Source organism: Lemur catta, chromosome 9 (assembly GCF_020740605.2).
Source record: "Lemur catta isolate mLemCat1 chromosome 9, mLemCat1.pri, whole genome shotgun sequence".
NCBI classification, from domain to species: domain Eukaryota; kingdom Metazoa; phylum Chordata; class Mammalia; order Primates; family Lemuridae; genus Lemur; species Lemur catta.
In genome coordinates, this window is record NC_059136.1 from 25,829,124 (window position 1) to 25,850,433 (window position 21,310).

At 39.0% G+C, this 21,310-nt stretch overlaps 1 protein-coding gene across 10 annotated transcripts in view; it reads left to right on the forward strand.

The window, feature by feature from the left end:
- Positions 1 to 21,310, forward strand: part of PTK2 (protein tyrosine kinase 2) — a 258,855-nt gene that overhangs the window by 156,101 nt on the left and 81,444 nt on the right. For 6 of the 10 annotated variants that reach the window (XM_045560796.1, XM_045560797.1, XM_045560799.1 and 3 more), the window contains 2 exons: positions 3,504 to 3,556; positions 16,446 to 16,463. In XM_045560796.1, coding sequence (XP_045416752.1) covers positions 3,504 to 3,556; positions 16,446 to 16,463 — 71 coding nt within the window. The remainder of the gene's footprint in view (positions 1 to 3,503; positions 3,557 to 16,445; positions 16,464 to 21,310) is intronic. The other 4 variants (XM_045560794.1, XM_045560795.1, XM_045560801.1 and 1 more) reach the window with 1 other exon arrangement.

Consider the following 21,310-nt stretch of genomic DNA (forward strand, 5'->3'; position numbering starts at 1 on the left):
TAAATTTCATACTAGGTGTGTTGATCAATATAATTAAAGGAATCAAATGTAATACCAAGAGAACTTACATTATTCTATAATATATTGCTAGCTAGTATGTAGGAACTGGGGACTGACATAGGAAAATTAAAATCTAGACATTCAGACATACAGATAAATAACAGTTACAGCTGTGTGGTAAGTGCTTGCAGAGATATTTGCACAGAATTCCAAGACACTGAAAAAGAGGCCACTGGGATACAGAGGGTTAAAGCCTGGGCTGTGTTCTGTCCCTCTCCCTCTTCTCTAGAGCCAGCCCATTGCCAGCTCCTCCAGCTCCACATCCTGAATAGATCCCTCTACCTCACCACCTTCCCACTGTCCCTCCCCTGTTTTTAGCTATCTTGGCTATTCTGATAGACCACTGTGTTGGTAGTCCCCCAAATCACCCCCAGGTTCATTGACCCTCTAGAACAAGTCCCAGGGCTCAGCATATAGTCATGCACATAGCTATGATTTATTGTAGCAAAAGAATACAAGCAATCTCAGACCTGCTATGTTAAATGACTCTTTTCTGCATGCTTCCTACCAAACTATCCTCTGTCCAGTTTTGCTCATCATCCTCTCCACTACAGCTTGAGGGAACTTTCCTAATTAAAGCTCTTAAGTGACTTACTGTTGTTCTTAGGATACATTCCAATATTCTTTTTTTTTTTTTTTTTTGAGACAGTCTCACTCTGTTGCCCAGGCTAGAGTGCCATGGCGTCAGAGTAGCTCACAGCAACCTCAAACTCCTGGGCTCAAGTGATCTTACTGCCTCAGCCTCCCGAGTCGCTAGGACTACAGGCATGCGCCACCATGCCCCGGCTAATTTTTTTTGTATATATATAGTTAGTTGTCCATATAATTTCTTTCTATTTTTAGTAGAGACGGGGTCTCGCTCTTGCTCAGGCTGGTCTCAAACTCCTGAGCTCAAATGATCCACCCGCCTCGGCCTCCCAGAGTGCTAGGATTACAGGCATGAGCCACCGTGCCCGGCCTCATTCCAGTATTCTTAACCTGCGTGGTTGTTCCCTGCTAACCCCTCTAGCCTTGGTTTTTGCCACTCCTCACACTCTGTTCTTCAGCAAAATTGAGCTTTTTCAGTTCTGGAGCAAACATCCTTTTCTTTCCCTACACACCTTTGCCAGTCTTTGTCCCTTACATGACCCCTCTCTTCCTTTAGCCCCTTTTCCTTGCTAAGCCCTGCTCATCTTCCAGATCTCATCCTACATCACTTACTGTGGAAACCACCTGTGACTCCCACCCCCCCCCCAAGCCAGGAGAGCCTGCTGTGTTTTCCTGTAACACCTTCTACTTAGTACTTACCATACCTCTAAAAATGGCCTTTTTACTTGTTCACGTTCTCTACTGCACAGTAAGCTCGCTGGCAGGCAGGGTCTGCACGTGGCCATAGCACATGGCTGTGTGGATGGGGAGGGTGAATGAGTAGCTCCTCCTCACTTTGGGCAGCATGCTTCACAGTGTCAACAGTGTCTGATAGAGAGTTACTGATGTCCACATAAGACCATGAACTAATACTTACTTAGAGTATCTTCAGTTGTGGGAACTTAAGGAATGATTTTGAGGATTAAAACAAACAGGAATCAGAGACAGGCACAGTGACATGTGCCTGTAGTCCCAGCTACTTGGGAGGCTGAGACAGGATTACTTGAACCCAGGAGTTGAAGTCCAACCTGGGCAACATAGCAAGACACTGTCTCTTAAAAAACATACACACAAATACAGGAATTGTAAACGCAGATATAAAAGTAAGTGAAGAAGGTAGCAAGTTAGAAGTGGTAACAGACACTGGAAAAACTAAATAAAGCAAACACGCTTTAAAAGAGTAGAATTTCCACAAATCTTAAAGCACCAGAACACCATGATTGCTGTTGATCAGATAGCTGGTGAAATCCAAACTATTGGGAGATAGTTGACAGGCAGCAGCATACATAAATTGAGGTTCAGTTGAGAGAAAACCCTAATGTTTTGGCACCAGAACAAGGAAGCACATGATGTAATCTATTTATAAATGTTTACCCTATGACTGCCAAATAAGTATAGCTCAAAGATAATTACGATAAATTATGTAGTTGCAATGGAAGAGAGTGATGATTTGTTAGAAAACAACTTTGGTTAAATTTTTTTCTTCATGAATCCCCAGATGCTCTGTGAACTTTGGTGAAATTTTTGTAATAAAAATAAAAGATTTCAAATATTTGCAGAAGTCAATAAAAGGAACTCAATTCTATGGATTTATGCTATGATTATTATTGTAGAGGTTACCATTTTATATTGAATACTTCTAGTTCTCAAAAATGATATTCACATTGAAATCTGAAAATTCAAATTCCAAATCCAAAATACTCCAAAATTGGAAATTTTTTGAGGGCTGACGTGACACCACAAGTGGAAAATTTCACATTTGACCTCATGTGATGGGTCACAGTCAAAACCTAGGCACACAATTATTTTCAGGCTATATGTATAAGGTATATATAAAACATAAATGAATTTCATGTTTAGACACGGTCCCATCCCCAAGATCTCATTATGTATATGCAAATATTCTAAAATCCAAAAAAATTTGAAATACAAAACACTTCTCCTTCCAAGCATTTTGATGCATTTTTTATAAGAGATACTCAACCTATTGTACTATTTTAAGTTTCAGTATTTCCCAGTATAAATCCTATATACTAGGAAAAATTTCTATTCAGTGCCTCCATAGTAAATGCTTATATATCTTGGAAAGGTTTTGTTTTATAGAAAGACCAAGGTATCTTTCACATCTAAAGACTATGGGGTTCCTTTTTTCTCTGTGTTTGGGCTCTCCAAAAATTTTAAACTATACTTGCATTTTTTAAATATCACCAAAACTTGTGGCCAAAACTTTATGTGAGTAAATACGTAAAACACTAATATTCTTAAGCCATTTCATGAAGCAAGTAACCAGATACATTAAGGTTACCTTTTTTCAGTCTGTAAATAATAATATATATTAATGTACTTCCTGATTTTTTTTTTTACATGCCATAAATTCATACTACAGTATTTCGAATTATGTTTTAGAAAGCAAAATTCAATTCCAGGTGTGTGGGGTTTTTCTCATAATTCTTGGGCAGTCTTTTACAATCCAGCTACATTTAAATTTAAAATTTTATTTAAGCTGCACACTACATTAAATTGTATTGCATTAAAACATTGCATTGTTTTAAGTCACTGTCATGAGTAGCTTTCTCAGCATTCAGTATTCCTTCAGTGTATTTTAATTTCTGATCTTTAAAACATTAAGGCAGTTTGGCTATTTTAAGTGTGTCAGACAGAATCCAGTTTTTTTTTAAATTGCTCATCTAAAATTTTGTCTTCCTGGGAAATGGCATCATCCTCCTAATCCAAAGCAGTTCCTTGTTTGATGAGGCCAAGTGGTTTGGTCCTAGGGAAGATTGCAGAGCTCACAGCTTTCCCTCTGTCTGTTGCAGATTGGCTAACAGTGAAAAGCAAGGTGTGCGGACACACGCGGTCTCTGTGTCAGGTAAGGGGCTCTAAGTAGCACACCTCACAAAGCAAGCTCCGTGGGGGTAGGAAAATAATACATATATCTTTGTTTTTAATATGATTGCTTTGTTCTAGAATAGCTTATAAAAGTAAAGCATTGTGGCTACCCACATATGCATAATTTTACCATCATTACATAGTTTTAAGTATAGCTCATAGGTTTTATTTTTTAGATGAGACATATGTGAATTACCAGATTACTCACTAGGTCACATAGAATTCCAAATTATTTTTTGGTTTTAATGCCATGTTAATCATATCAAGAGTGAAAAAGTTTTACTTTTGAAGTTGCCATATACTTTATCTTTGTAATTCAACAGAAATTAATAAAATATACTTTGTATATTTATTTATTTTTGAAGTTCAGGAAATGTGAATCATTTTTAAATGATTTTGTCTGTCACAATTAACATAAAATGGTGTTTGTTTTTAAAAATATAGTTAAGATACTGGCATAATCATTATCTTAACTATTTCCTGGTGTGATGAGTGTGGTGTAATTTCCTTGGTATGTTTTCAAAATATATATGCCTTTTTCCCTATTTAAAAATGTGGAAAATAGAGGAAAGGCAAGGGAAGAGAAAGCATCTTCCATGGACCTAAGTCTGGGATCTTAAAATACATATACTATGTATATGTACACATGGATACATACATATTCATATACATACATATAATCTGTTCTTAAGACATACATGTGTACATATGTTATATTCCTAAAATAATGGTCTCCTTGTAACTTTAGTATCTGACTTAGAAGAGATCCAGTTCCTGTTTAATTTATTTTGAGTCAGTTTTTCCTGGAATTGAGTTTTGTACTTTTGCCTGGTTGATGATTGGATTCTTTGTATAGTGTTCCAACGTAAAAATGTAACTTCTTGTCTTTTATTGTGTACAAGCATCCCATAAGCCCTTTCTCAAGAAATATTTGTGCTTCTATTTATACATTTGGCAAAGATACTCAATAAAGATGAATGGTGTAGGATACTGACATAGTATTACAGCTTGAGAAGTCATTTCTCACTTCCTAACAGAGTGGCGAGAGGGTCACAGTACTAGAGCTTGTGTTACTGACAGCCTCAGTGTTGCCAGCATGTTCCCAAATAGATGGTTAATCATCTTTGTAAGCCTTATTCAAGACTTTATGGAGTAGCCCCAGATTTCCAGAAATTATGTTGGGGTGCTAAGCATCACTCAGTGTTTGTGCTTGTTCAGCCCATGCTGAGTACAGAGCTAGTTGAAGAGACAAAGGCCACCAGCATCTACCACAGTCATGGGAGTCCAGAGGAGAGAACAACCACTGGGTACCAATGGATGGTCTGCAGAATATTCTGTAGCATAGGTGAGATTTGAGCTGAGCTTTGAATAATTCACAGGCCCTCCCTCTGGTTCATCTTCTTGCCAGCCTGTAAAGTGGCCTTCAGGATTAGCCCCAGGAATAGGTGACTTCCCATGTGGTTCTTGCCATGCGCTCTCTCCAGTCACCCTAGGCTTGAGAGAGAACCAAAATGTCCTGTTACGTTAATGAGCACTATTCCTGACATCTATCTTTAGTTAATAAAGTAATGAAACCAAATAGGTCCCAACAGAACCTTCAAATCTTGTTGCTTCTATCTCACTAACCTCTTTTAATCAATATCCTCTGTTCAGATTGTAAACATCACAGTTCCTTTTAGCAGCTGATAATCACCAAACCCCTCTGGATTTTACCTGTCCCAGCCAACTTCTTCTTTATGTTCTCACTGTTTTCATCATATTTCAGAAGCCCATTAAGAAAAAGAAAATTAGTTGACATTTAATGAGCAACTTTAGTAGATTCTGTGTCCCAGGCTCTGACTTAGGTTCTTTGTTCTATTATATGTGTTAACTCATTTAGTCCTTACAACAAACCTATAAAATAATTTCTCCTTGTATACAGATTAGGAGACAGGCCCAGAGAGGTTAACTAATTTGCCCAAGATTACACAGCTGGTAAAAGCTGGAGTCATTGTTCAAACTTATGTGGTTTCAACCCTCATGTTAATTACTTAAGATTCTGTCTTCATTGTTTCTTTTTAGGTATCCTTTAACCAAGAGTTCATACTTTAGTCCCTTCTCTATGTTAATTTTTTGATTGCTACCGTGTTAATTTAAATACGTAATTCTCTGGTTGGAAAATTTCAGCAATAATGTATGCATCCTATGACATTTAGACTCCTTGGCTCAGTCCTCCAGAGCCGTCTGTTATCTGCCCACAGCCCACCTTTCCATTCCTCTCTCCTACTTGTCCACATCATTTTTCAGCCAAAGTTGGGGATTGTGCCACCTTAGCCTTTTTATCTTTGCGGTTCTGCTCGAGTTGTTCCATCAGCCTTGTTCTTTTCATCATTATGTATCAAAGTCTTTTCATTCTTCAGAGTTAATAATACTTTGATATATGAATATCCTTTGGGATTTACAGATCTAGGCAAAGAAGAATGATCAGTATCCAGTGGATATTTAATGATGTGGCACTAACTGTTCAGAGTCCTATTGGTCCTCAGTCATTCCCACTGCTTGCTTGCTTACGAGGAATCAGACTAACAAGTTTGATGTATTTCTATCTGCCACAAAGATCATAAAACATATCATCTGATTGGCCCAGCCAGCCAGGAGCCTGTGTTTTGCACTTAGCCTGAAAGCTGATGTTTGACATTTCTAGGAATCTTTTTTAAGCTGATACCTAGAAAACTAGTACTATTACAAAATCCCAAGGCTGTTTCTCTATCTGAAAACACTGTACTGCGGGGTGTATAGCTGACACTCCAAGGTAGAGGCTCTGCCGCTCTGGGAGAGCGGCATGAGGTTCTGTATCTGCTTCCCCACAGCAGCCTGTTCTGTGTCTACATTAATGGGGTGAGGATGCAATCTATGTGCCGGCCACGACTATTTGTTTTTCTGTCATGCTTTACCTCATTTGACCCCTACCAAGCCCTACAAGATTAATATTATTCCAGTTTTACATTTCTTATTTTACATTAATCCATTCAACAAATATTTTGTGAGTACCTGCTGTGTGCCAAGCACTGTTCTAGATGATGGGGTCTAATAGTGAACAAAGCCAAGTCCCTCCCTATGTGGAGTTTACATTCTTGTGGAGGAGTCAGACCGTAGACAGTGAATTAAAATAAAGCAGGTCAATTGAGACCGACTGTTTAGCTGTTTAAAATTGTATTATGTATGACATTATACCTGCATATGCATGAACTGGTGTATAGACTTGTAAAGCCCTCCATAAATGTTAAATAGTATTTAATCCCTACTATGGCCTTGCAAGGTATATATTATCCCTCCATTTTGCAGACGTGAAGAAATAAATTCAGAAAGGTAAACTTTTTCATTGTCACACAGCTTGAAAATGATGGAGCTAGGATTAGAACTCAGGCCATTAGTACCCTCTAGGCTCTGTTGCCTTTCACTAACAGTTCAAGGGAGTTTACCCCATGTATGGCTGAAGCAGCACTTGGGAAGATAGAGAGTCTCAAAGGATTTGTCTGGCTCTCCCATTGTCATTCACGACCAAAGAGTTCTTACCTGCTTGCCAGGACAGGGTTCTCATGTCACCACATCATAGATGCCACTCTAGTCTATGGCTAGACTATTCTTCCTCCAAGCTCTGTAAAGCACTGTACATTTCTCTATTATAGATAGTCCTCATATGGGTGTAATTATTTTAGAAACCATCTCGTCCACTAGACCACGAACCCCATTACATGTTGTATTTATCTGCTTATTATCTGGGACATAAGCCCTTACTCATTGTTTTTAAATTCATGGATGCCTGACCAAGGTATGGAGGTGTGCTGGGACTCAGAGGAGTGCATTCTAGGTCGAGGGGACAGAAAGCAGAAAGGCAGAAGCATTCAGAGCTATCAGTGACATTGAGAGTCCACTGGAGCTCTCAAATGATTCCCTGTGAGCTTGTTACTGTGAATTGTTCTAGACTCTTTTCTAGGAGGTATTGGGGAAGGGAATAGAGGATAGCCAACAGAAAGAGTGAGGTTTAGGACAGTTTGCAGCTTTTCATGGATCTCTAGTTGGCAAATAAAGCAATATCCTTACATTCCAGAGAGGAGGTACCAGGCACTGGTTCATATTTCACTGCAAAGTAAGTGTAGTTATTACATCGTCTTCAGTAAGATCACAATGAAATTTGGTGTTGGATGTATGGAGAGTTTATCTTTGAAATTTAAATAAAGTTTATCTATATAAATAAGTATAAGAGGTTTATAAAAATATCTAACACTAAAACATGTTTCCCTGGGCATAGTATTCTGAGGGCCTAAAGAAGTCTTTTTTTAAGCCTAATTATTAAGTTTTTAGGAAACTTGTGCTTATTTTAGAGCTCAGGTTAGAACTTGGACCATATCTGAGAGACCAGTGTTGCAATCTATCATAAGAGATCGGTGAGTCATATCACAGAGGGGTGAGGCCTCAGATAGGTGAGGCCTATGGGGGCATGGAGAGCTCCTTGACTTTGTGGGTCAAAATTACTTAGGAGTATAGATATTTCCAAATCATTAAGTAAAGCTGAATTTTAAATGTTTTGAAGACATAAACTCTGGTTTTGGGGGTGAGGGGGTTGTTGTTGTTAGGTTGGCTTTTGGGTTTGGGGTTGGGGTTTTTTGTTTTTAAATAACCAGGCCCTTGATCCAGCAGTAAACCAAAAATACAAGATAAAACATGATGGTAATGGCATTACATTATGCATATGGCTCTTGTTAAATGTTTGGGTTATACATAATGGGACTGGAGATTATAGTACAGTTTTTCTCATTTGTACCTCAGTCATGAAAACCAATGCAATGACCTTTATCATCTATCAGTAGATACGTTTGATTTGTCTCTACTGAGCCCTTTGTGCTAAAAGACAATTGTACCACTTTGTGATACTTTTTCAGAATATATTGCAAATTTTTTTAAATTTTAAATTTATAACAGATTATTTTGGTTTAGTTTATCTTGCAGCATAATTTCCTTTATGTAAGATTACTTCTGGGTTTTTCAAGTTATTGACTAAAAATTATTCTAAATTCATAATAATGAAAGCAATTATCAAAATAAGTGTTATTTGTGTTAAGCTGCTTCATTATAAATTCTAAAAGCTCATTTGTATATGCAAAAGTGGTTTGTAAATTGTAAAGTTCTGTAAACTGTGTCTATAATAATTACTGAATCTCTTTTCCTGTGCTCTCTGATGTGCTAGGTCTGTTATTCATTCATTGCTGTGCCACTGCTTTGTGAATACAAGTAGTTATTTACATATCAATGAGGCTCAGAGATTACGCCAGGCAATTCCATGCGCATTTGTCTTGTTTAAACCCCAGTAATATTTCCACTTTACAGATAAGGAAATTAAGAGTCTTAAAGATGAAATGGTTTGACCTGGTTCACATAGCTTATAGGGAATAGGGGGCCTGATGGAGTCAGACCTTGGTCTCCAAGGTTTATTCTCTTTACATTAGACCATATTGACGCATTCCAAAGGCTTGATCTTGTATGGAAAGGAGTGGTACTTTGGAAGAGTTTTAGTGTGATTCCATTATAGTTTTTTTTTCCGGTTTATGGGGAATAGCGTAGTACTGACTCAGTTCTGACTCTTCCATCAAAATTCAGAAGTCTTCCTTGTGTTCAAGTTTAAAGAGTTTGTTGTGTCTGGTTTTACACTCTAGTTTCAATTTTGATAATGCTGGATTTTCCAAGGTAGTCTCTGTCTATGGCTGAAAGCTTGATTTAAATGCTAGCTTTTAGGAGTTTAAAGAAAAAAAAAAAATCTTGCCCCAATTTTAGAATATCGTCACCTAGTACATAAGAAGTTAATTTTTGTAAATTATATGCTTTGTGACATAATGTAATCAATGCTACTGATCTTTGTTAGGGTGGAGTGCTGATACACACAGGTTTGAGAAAAATTTCTCCAAAGATTAGAATAGAAAAAAAGAAGTGTATTTTGCTTTCCCAAGTGGGAAAGGACCAACACAGTGAAAAGGAGGAAGAGGAAAAGTAGTATGTTGGCAAGAAAAGAATCAGGTATTCAGGCTTTTTATTTAGGAATTATTAAAAAGGGGTGAAGATGACTTATGGCTGTAGCCAAATTAACAGAGTACTGTGAACTAACTGTTGTATCTGTTCCTTCTCTTCTTCTTAGCAATAGTCAGAAGTGGAGGCTGAATCCCTTTTCTTAGCGGTAGGCTGACAGCAGAAATGGCTATCAGATATCTTATCGGGGATCTTGGTCATAAGATTTTGGGCAGGATTTGAAGCCTGAAGTTTGTGCCCCACTGCTGTCAGTCCTGGAGTTTCTCAGGAACACCTTGAGGCTATAAAACAAATTCTAAAGGCACTGAACTGGTGAATATAAAGAGAAAGCTTTACATTTCTTTTCTGTCTTTTGACTCTTTTAAGACATTTGTGAAAAACAGAGTCCCTGCAGCGTGCCTGTCAGTCTGCTAGGGAGAGAAAGAGCAGAGGGCAGGGAGAGAGCTCATGATTGATCTTTAGTTGTTACTAGGAAATTGTGGGATTAGATATTTTCCTATTATTTCAGCAAGGCCACACCTTTCAGTCTTCTTTAGTTGAAATGTTTCTTGTTAATGCAAAAAACCCCAAACTCTGTATAATCATTTGAAGAGGTTTATTCTGAGCCACATGTATGTGGACTGGCCCAAAACATATGGTCTCAGAAGGGCCTGAGAAATGTGCCCAAGGTAGCTGGGTTACAATTTGGTTTTATACATTCACTCATGGAGATAGGAATTACACAGTAAGACCCTAAATCCATATGTGGAAGGCCTCCATTGGTTTGGCCCAAAAGGTGGGACATCTCAAAGTCCGGGGGGGAGGATTCAGGTTATAGGTGGGTTGGTGGGATTTAAAGATTCTTTGATTTGTTATTGGTTAAAGAAATGAAGCTTTGTGTAAAAGCTTGGAATGTTTTAAGATAAGGATGTCTGTTAATCAGTGACAAGCTGTTGCCACCCAGCCAGGTTCATATGCCCACTGCCCAAGAAGCAGCCAGTACGCTGAGTCAGCAGGTTTTTACAGCAGAGAAAGTCTTTACTCCACATAACGCTAAGTGGGAGACTGGAGAAATTTCTCAACTCCCACCTCTCTGAGAATTTGGGAGACAGGGTTTTTAAGGGTAGTTTGCCAGGCAAGGGATTAGGCAATTAGGTTTGTTAATTAGGGCAAAATTATAGGGGTATAGAAATTATCTTCTTTTCTTGTTTCAGTCCCTGGGGTTACAGTTCCAGTTGAGTAGGTTTCTTGGTATGAGCTGCTGGTCCCTGGGATGGGTCAGCCAATCCACTGGAATGCGGGGCCTGGAAGATATCTTACAAACTACCTTTAGGTTTCAAAAAGGTGATGTTATCTGTAGAGAAAGTTAAGAATCTCTAGGGTCACCAGCTATGGGGAGAAAATTAGGAATCTTTATGACCACCAGCTTCCCTGTCACTCCAGAGTGGCAGTCATACAAATGGGGGTAGCAGCTAATTATTATCATTATTTTTAGCTGGGGCTTATACCCCATTATTGAAGGGAGATTTCAAAGCCACCTGAAACTCAGGTGATCTGTTAAGTAAATTGATGGCCTGCAGGTGTGATGGAAGCTTTGTCTTCTATAGCCTTAGGCATGTTAATGATTTAGCATCTCATTGTTACAAAAGAAATCTCTCAAAAGGGAGGAGGGTGTGAAGAAGCATATCTGACCTCCCTTCTCATGGCCCAGAACTCAGCTTTAGGGTTTTCTGGGGTCCCCTTGGCCAAGAAGGGGTCCATTCAGTTTGCTGGGGGGCTTCAGATTGTATTTGCATTCTAAAGACAGTTTTCCTTCATCAGTTGTTCAGTCACCCTAGGGAACAGTTCCTGTTGGAAAGACAGGAAAATTGCCTTTTTATTTTCCTTTATTTACCAGTTTTTAAAATAATGACTTTTACCTCACTAGCCAGATGTTGCTCTTTGACAGTTTTTTTAAAAACATCAGTGTGAATTCATGGATTTAAAATATTGTTGGGGCAGGAGGTTACCCTGTGACCACCCTAGGTTGGATGATTTTTAGAAAGACCATTTTCCTGGAGGACAGAGCTCAGGTAACATTCAGCATTGTCAACACCAAACCCTAACGCTTGAGGAAAGGAATAGAATTAAGGTATGGTCAAAGGAAAATACTGATCCACTTAAACTAATCTCATTGTTAGGGTGGGGGCTCACGACTACGCAGGTGGAGAAAGAATTTTCCACACAAAGATTAGGAAAGAAAGAAGTAAAAGTTTATTTTACTTCCCCACCACCAAGAGAGAAGAGAAAAGGGCACAGCATGAAAGTGAAGGAAAGAAGGAGTGCTGGCACGGAGGATAAGCGGCTTGGACTTTTTACTGGGGGTGTAAAGCAGTGAAGAAAAACTTATTGTTGTAGACCGATTAGCAGGAGACAGCTGTGAGAGGTTAGGGTGTCTGTTTTTCCTTTTTTTCTTCTGGAGACTCCCTTTACAGTTTCTCCTAAATGTCGAAATGTCTTCTGGCTGGGCTGATGTGGTGGAAATCAAGGAGGAGGATTTATACTTCCTTTCTGTCTGCTCAGCTTTTTTCGAATGCTGTAAGAACAATCTCTGCAGGCAGTTAATTTTAAAAGACAGCAAGTTAAAGACAAGTTACAGTCCATGCGGTTAATCAGACAAGGAACAGTGATCTTTCTCTTCTTTTTTTTTTGTTAGTTTGTTTTTCTCTGTTAGTTTATTAGCAAGGCTGTCCTATCCTTCATTATTGTGCCTATTCGTACTTGTTCCCTCACATGCCCCTAACTCTTCTGTCGATCCCATACTTTTTGCACATCCCTGTGCTGTCTTCATCTCATACTCTTGCCCAGCCTCTAAAACCCTTCATTTGTGTTTTCTGGGATTCCTGTACATCCACAGCTTCTTTGAACCTTCTTATCACCTTCCTCTAACCAAAGTTAGCTCTTACCCAGAGGGCACTGGTGCCCTGTAACCCTGTGGGTTATGGCTGACAGCCATTGGCAGCACTAGGATTGGAGGTGAGTTAAGTATTCCTTGCTTCTCATTGCCCCTTCCAGACGATTCTCCCTCAAAAACCCAGCTTTGAATCTCAAGTATCAGAAAGAGGCTCTCCTACATTCCTCAAATTTCTGAGTACCCACTCAGCTCACTGTCCTGTCTCCCATATCCCCCATCCTAGTTTGGGAGGATTTCACTATTCTTCATAGGTGACTCTTCCAGCACCTGGTCTTTTTGTTCTTCCAGTGGTCCTGTCCTCCACTTCTCACAATCACTTACTCCTGTGATGCCTATACCTCATCTATAGCTGTAACCTCACTGTGATTTCAATTTTAAGAAAACCACCACCTCCTGTTCTTATAGCTTTAGTCCTTGAGTACGCAACTCCAACAACCCTTTAACCCCACCAGGATCTCCAGTCCATTGGCCCTGTCATTATTCTACTGTCCCTCCGTCACTCTTTGTGTCTTCACTCTTTTTTTAACAAGCCTAAAACTCCTGACCAATGGTTGCATCCCTCTCAGCAAACACTCCCATCACCTCTGCCCTACTCTTACTTTCTTTTACTGGACAGAAACACAGTCTGATTAAATCCACCTCTGTCTGTTTCACATCTGCTGTAGTGTACCTGAATCTTAAGGCAAAAAACACAACAGCATTGCTTTGGTCTCACTTTTGATTCCTGACCATATACCTCAGGTGGGGCTTTCCTGTCCATTCTCTCTCCTGGTTGTCCCACAGCCACTTAAAGCCTTCCCTTCTTAAACCTCCAGCACTTTCTCCACCATCTTCACTGTAAGCTGATGACTTGCTTCCAATTTCACTGAGAAAATTTACAAACAAAAGAGAACTTCTGTACCCACCTTTACCCACCTGCCACCATCTGTAGCCCTAAGCTCTGCCTGCCCTGGTCTGACAGTAGATGAATTGTCCCAGCCTAATACTAACTTCCTACCAATCCAGCCCCTGTCACTTGATAGCTTTTCATGAATTCTCCCTGCTCCCCTATTATTAGGGTTTCCTCTCTCTCTCTCTCTCTCTCTCTCTCTCTCTCTCCCCCCCCCCTCCCTCTCTCTCCCCCTCTCTCCCCCTCTCTCCCTCCTAGATCTTTCCCATTAGCATATCACATACTGAGGTTTCCCCACCTTAAAAGCTCCCTTCTGACTTCACTCCCCACCCCCCACCCGGCCACTAGTCCTCTTACAGCAGAAGAACTCTTTTATAAGAGAGTTATTGCTGCTCAGTGTTGCTCCTATTTGAAATTGCCCTTCTCTTGCTTCCAGGATACCATGCTATTCCTACCTCACCATTATCTCCTTCATGCTTGAGGACCTCAGGACTCAGTTCTTCTGCAACTTCCTCCTAGCCATATCACCCCCTCGGGGATTTCACTGCATTTCAGGGCTGTATTATGCCAGTAACTCTCTGATTGTTATCTCAGTCACAGATTTATCCCCTGAACTCCAGACTCCTGCGGCCACTACCTCCTCACCATGTAGACTCAGATGTCTAATAACATCCCAGAGTTAACATACTCGAAATGAACTCCTAATCTCCAGGGCAAGCTGCTCTCCTCGCTTCTCCACTCACCAGGTAGCACTTTCTTCCTTCTGGCTGATCAGACCATCCTCGGTGTCATTCTTGATGCTGTTCTCTGCTTACTCCTCCCATGTCCAATGCATTGTCAAATCCACATTAACTCAATCTTCCAAATTTATTCCCAGCATCAACCTAAAAGAAAAAACTGAGGCAAAATTAACATAAGTAGAGAGTTTATTTGGGCCAAGTTTGAGGACTGTAACCCAGGAGCATTGATTCAAGTTGTCCTGAATATATGCTGCAGTTAAGTTTTGCATGCTGCCTGTGCCTATCACATGTCAATGACAGTTGCATCTTAAAGGACTATATCCCTTGCTTTGACTTCATTTTGACACATGTCCACTATCGCTGTTACTATGCCATACTGTAATTGTTGCGTATTTGTTTTCTTGCTGTGCTGTATGCTCCTGGAGGACTGAGATTTGTCTTGTCAATCAGTACAGTTGACTTTCAAATGAGTTTTGAGTATGTGAATGGGCAAGCAAATGAATCAATGATGCTAGTAGAGACTTTGAAACTCTTGTATTCAAACATCCTCATTACCAGGTAATTTATTTAAGGAGTATATTCAAGGTCTGTGAGTCTGTGTCTTTGATGATGATTTGCAAGAAATTGCTCATAAAACTCTTTCACAAATCAAGATCTGCAAGTTTTCTGCAATTCTTTTTCTTTATGGTTGAATGTTAAATGTTTACAAGAATCTTGAATTATTGTTTATTTTTTGTTTTGTTTCATTTTGTTTTAGTTTTGTTATTTGTAAAAATATCTGAACTTTCAACTGGCTGCATCTGCAAAGCTAGGACAGTCTCATGTCGTTTCTGTATCGCTAATCTTTGCTAAAACAGGAAATTACATTTTAAAATATTAGTATGTTTTTTTAAAACCCAACACTCATAGTAAGAGATAGGTGTGCAAGTAGTCAAATAAAAGCTTTGCAATTTTATCTTTGTTTTTATAGATGTGCCTTAAAATGTAACAAAAGTTGTCTGTTGTATTGAAATAATTTGTTTCTATTTTTCTCTTTCCTCTCCTTGCCTCTTTATAAAGGAGTCAGTCACTGCCAACATAAAGTTAAGAAAGCTAGACGCTTTCTTCCTTTGGTCTTCTGTTCCCATGAACCTCCTTCTACGGGTATTGCACTCATATTTGCACAGGCTCTCCTATTAACCAAGGCACCCCCAAGAAACGGACTAACTAGATGCTTATAGATGGTCCTGTACAGATCATAGCTTTATTGAATATTAGTGTATGCGCTGTTCAGTGTTCAGAAGCAATAACTGGGGGCAAGGTTTTGTGGCTGACGATCTTTGGGCTACTACTCTCTTGAGTAGAAAACTTTATGTTTGCCTGTTTGCTGGTTTTTAAATGCATGATAAGGTGAGAAATAGCTTCTCAGTTAAATTTGTGTTGTCTGAGTGTTTTCCCTCAGGAGTTGGCAGAACCACATTTTTTGTATGGTGGATTTCCTACACTAGCATGCAGCTAAATGAAGGTGAATGGTGAAAGTGAACCCCATTTGTCTGCTTTTCATGCTTTGAAGGCAGAGATACAGGAATGCTGCATAGTAGAGGCAGATCTGCCATTTGGAGAGTTTTCTAAGAAAGTAAAGATTTATAATAATCGAAATAGTAATTTCTCCAAACTGTTAGGAACAAAATTTGTTGTTCTGTATAAATTTAAATGGGACCTTAATTGTCAGCAGAGCTTCAAGGTACTGCACCTCCCCATAGTTGATTGTAGTGGACTTGGCCTACATCTACCATGTAATATTTAAGTCCACTGGTTCCTTGTAATAGGTACGCTGAGGGCTTAGGCTTATTTCACCTGTTTATCATTTAACATACACATTAAGACTAGTTTGTTTGCATTTTTATCTAAGAGGACACAAATTCCCTTTGAGGGAAGTAGAAACAGTTTTGAATACTTAATTTTGTGAGAGGTAATCAAATTAATTTTGCTTGTGGTAGAAACCAGTTAGCTATAACTTTGTGTAAATGTGTTGACAGCTTAAAACTTGGCATAGTGCCCTCAAATTCAAGTAAACATACTACTACTATATAGTCTTCCTTTGATTTTTTGAATTGAACCTTGGGGGGTAATTTTAAAATTTTTCTTACACTTTGGTTTACTTGTCATTTTAATAGTATGTTTTCCCCTCTCTCCCCTCTTCTCCTTCCTTTTTCTCCTTCCCTCTGTTCCCTACTCCTCTTTCTTTGCATGCCACCTGGATCTGCAGATGAAATTAGTGGGGACGGTAATATTTATTTTCACATTTGTGTTACTACTATGAGATAATTATTTCTAGAAATAAATATAGTTCAGTATTTTATGAAAGGCAAAATGTGATTTTGATCCAACAGAACCAAGTACAGGATGGTATGAAAAAATGATCTCTTAAACATTGTTTAGGGCTTTAACACGGAAAAGATAACTTTCAGTTTATCACCTCTCAGTGGTTGAATTGTATGTATTTGTAGTGAATTTTCTAGATTTCATTATTAAAACCTTAAAGCTCTAGAAAATCATCAAAATGGTCATTTAGCAAAAATTAGTCATACATGAAAGCTGTAAATGATAAAGATCCATAAACTATATTTCCCAAGTATATATAATAATTCTTAGTTTAGGAATGTGGTAGTAGAAAGGAAAGAATTAAAAGTGATTTTAAAGACTCACACAAGCTGGGTATAGTGTCACATGTCTATAGTCCCAGCTACGGGGGAGGCTGAGGCAGGAGGATCGCTTGAGCCCAGGAATTCGAGGCTATAGTGAGTCATGATTGTGCCACTGCACTACAGCCTGGATGACAGAGTGACCCTGTCTCTTTTTAAAATTAAAAAAAAAGAGACTTATACAAGCTGATGTAATTAGGGGAATATCAACAATAATGATAATGATTATTTTTCAAATAGTTGATAGCACTTAAATAAGCTAGAAATTTTAAAGTCACATTTAGTGTCTTATGTTTCCCATTCATTTTGTTTCCTGCCTGCATGAAACTTTATACTAAAGAAGTAAGATTTTATAAACTAAAATTAAGGAGGAATTATATTTTTTTCTCATAATAAAATGAAGGAATGCTTTTACTGAATATTTCACCTGTGATCATTTTTGTGATAGAATCAAGACACTGATAAACTTGAGTATAATGAGCTGAGCAATTGCAGTGAAAGAGCTTAACTAAATATGTCTTTGAAAAAGTGCATGTTCTGCATTTGAAGCCAGAGATTTGATCTTCATTTTTAGATTGATTCCATAATAGCAATAAATTAGCAACTACCATTCTTTGAGAGCTTCCTGTGTGCAAGCGCTCTCCTGACATGATTCCTGATTCTCATAGCATCGCTTAGAATATCACTGGGTATTGCCTTTACTATTTCGCAGATGAGGAAAATGATAATCAGAGAGTTGAGAGTGACTCCAAGGTCTTAAGGCTCCAACCTCACCCTTTTTTCACTGCCCAATCCTATTACCAAGTGATTAGTTAAGCAAATTGCTTCATGTCATGTCTATCTGTAACAGGTCTCAAGTGGTCATTGTGAGGATTACTATGTAAGCATAAAAATTAAAATAAATGTCTGTAAACATTTTTATATATTTTCCTTACTTTTGAATCTCCTCATACTATGAATTAGCCAGGGCAAGAATACTCACCCCATTTTATAGGTGAATATGCTCAGCCTTAAGGCTTTAATCAGTTGGTCTTTGTCAGGGTTCGTGTGGGCCAAAAATGGGCCACCTGTTTTAATACTGCCCCTTGAGCTAAGAACGATTTTTACATTTTTTAATGGTTGGAGGAAAAATCAAAAGAAGAATACTATTTGTGATGTCAAAATTATATGAAATTCACTTTTCAGTTTTATTGGAACATAATACTCATTTGTTTACAAGTGTCTCTGGCTATTTACAGGCTATAATTTGAACAGCAAAGTTGAATATTTGCAACAGAGACCATATATCAGCAAAGTCTAAAATATTTGCTGTCTAGCCTTTTACAAAAACAGTTTGCCAATTCCTGATCTAGGATATATAGCTAGATAATATTTAAGAACGAGTGGGGTCTTCTTGGCTCCTAGAAAAGAACCCTTTCCCTACTACTGCTTCATGATGCCTCTGGAGTTAATGGGACATCTGGGTCATCCAGGTTGGATAAGAAACTGAAATTGGTTAGTCTGTTGAATTGCTTAAATAACCTAGTCAGTGTAAAGATGTTAGTGTATGGGATTAATGACCTCTCAAACTTCCCAACCCCACTGACTGGGGCCCAGCCCCCCTGGGGAGCAGCTGGGAAGCCAGTCAGGGGAACAAGTTGTTAGAATTGCTGGTATCCAAGCCAGTGCACAGATGCCACCATGAGAGGAGGGAGGAGGTGTAGGGACAGAATGACATTATCTGCCTCTTACAGGGGGGAATCAGTATGTTTTCAGCACCTGAGAATTTTTTGAGCTTAAAGACTTTTGTGCAGTTCCTTTTATTGACAAACGAAGTGATGGTATACCTTGTCCACTGAGACATACCTCCCACACTCTAAACTGACTCCCTCCCCAGTAACCCCAGAAGTATCAGGCTGTTGAAATGACAGGGCATGAACCTTTAATGGTACACACGCATGTTGATGTTTTCAGGAGTGACTTTACTATGTCTCTTTTTACCTTGTTTTGAAATGAGGACTTGATGACTTTTCTCTCCTATTTTCTGAGCTGTCAGTTTCTATCCTTTTAATATGTCTTCTCATCTTTTTTATTTTACCACATATTGTGATACCAAACCATTCAAATTATAATGTTGTCCAATGTTTTAGAAGTCTCCTTTTTTTTTTTAATGTTTATTTTTAAATTTTCAACTCATGGGCCAGGAATCCTAAAATTGTCTACTACGTACACAAGTCCAGGTGAGCCTTCCTGTGAGCATCCCTGGAGCAAAACTGTGCCCATGTTGGGCGAAAAATTCCAAAATATCCATAGGAGAACATTCGAGAGTTTCAAAGCATAGGGTATCTGGTCTCATAAATAAAAGTCCTGATAAACTTTGTGAAAAATAATAAAAGATAAATCATGGTACTTCAGAGCCCATGCTCTGTACTGAAGTGCTGTGCTGAACACCAGCCTGCCACTGATTGAGAAAGTTATGTATCTCCTTTGTGCCTCGGTTTCTTGCCTGTGAAGCAGGGATGCTGATCATAGTACTATGGCAAAAAAGTTTGCTGAGGATTAAATGACAACGTACGTAATTGTTTATAACAGTGCCTAGCATATGGTAAGCTCTCAGTAATATTAGTTGTCATCATTCTTATTAAACAGAGAATGCAAATCTAGCTTCCTTTATTTGTGCACAGGTCGTTGAACTTGTTTCTTTTTTTCTTTATATTTTCCTTCTATGTTACCATTATATGGGGGACCCAGGCAGTTTTAGGCTGGACTCCAATTTGTCAGGGCCCTTGAATATGTAAAAATACCTATCATATCAGTGTCATACTATTGTATAATCCTAAAAGCCAGGAAAGAAAAACAAAATATAACCCAATCAATCTCAAGAATTCTTAGAGAAATATGCCAAGTATTAACACTTGAAAACTCCTGTGTGGCAGGTTACAAACCTTTGCAGATCCATGTACCTTCAACAGTGTTGACTCTGCTCCATAAATTCTCTGTTCACATTGCATCATAGTACACAACTCACCCCAGATATCATGATAAGTAATTCCCAGATAGTTTTGATACATCCTCAGAGGTTTTATATAGAATTCACATAGCTTCATAAAAAATGCTTCTGGTTTTGTATAGATTAATTCAAATATATGCAACATGATTTTTTCCAAATCACTGTTAATATGCTAGCCTGATATATATTAGCTAGTTTGTTTTTACTCCTTCAGAATTATTTCAGAGGTTGGTATCTACTGAGGATTTTATAAAATGAGACAGTCCTGGAAGGCATTATAGTCAAACTGAGAAGACCAACTTAGAGTTATCAGCACATAGGAATCCCAGACCCTCAACTGCCGGGTCCCTTTCAGAGAGTCCCCAGAAGAAGCAAAATAATAATGGAAAGAGCTACCATTTCTTTTTTTTTCTTGACTAACCAACATTTCTTTCCAAAGATTTCTTGATCATTGATTACATGCAGGGCCAGATCTAACTTTAAATGCATTGCTTATAATCGTCATAACACTCCTACAAGGGTTGATGTTCTCATTTCACACGTGCGGACACAACGAAAGCATAGCCAGGTCAAGTGACTTTCCTAAGGTCAACCAGGTTACCCCTAAATGTGTGATGTGTACCTTGTCCCATGTATTGCAGCTCTACCATTTACTGTCTATGCTGCCTCGCACAGATTACTTAACTCTTTTGCCTCAGTTTCCCAAGGGTATATATTATCGTAGTGTGTTCATTCTTGTTGTTTAGCATGTGTTTCTTGAGGACTTCTCTATGCCAAGCATTATTTTAGATACTGAGGACATAGTGGTGAATAAGATACATGAGGATTCTGCTCCAGTGAATGCCCCCCCCCCTTTTTTTTTTGTTTTGTTTTTTGGGACAGAGTCTCACTCTCTTGCCTGGGCTAGAGTGCCGTGGCGTCAGCCTAGCTCACGGCAACATCAAACTCCTGGGCTCAAGTGATCCTCCTGCCTCACACTTCTGGATAGCTGGGACTACAGGCGTACGCCACCATGCCCAGCTAATTTTTTCTATTTTTAGTTGTTTGGCTAATTTCTTTCTATTTTTAGTAGAGGCGGGGTCTCACTCTTGCTCAGGCTGGTCTCAAACTCCTGAGCTCAAGCAATCCTCCCCCCTCGGCCTCCCAGAATGCTAGGATTACAGGCGTGAGCCACTGCACCTGGCCCAGTGAATGCCCCTTTCTGAAGAGGTAGGAAGACAGTTAAAAAAGAAACAAAATAGTGCCAGGGATTTATAGGTAAGGAGGAAAATAAGTCAGGGAGCATGATTCAGGGCAGTGGGGTGGGAGCAGAGTAGTTTGAGGAGAGACCTCTGAATAGCTGATACTTTGGCTAAAACCAGAATTGGCTGTGAACCAACATGAGCTTTAGCCAGTGTAAGCCCCATCAGGTAGAGGTCACTGCCATGGCTGTCATCATTA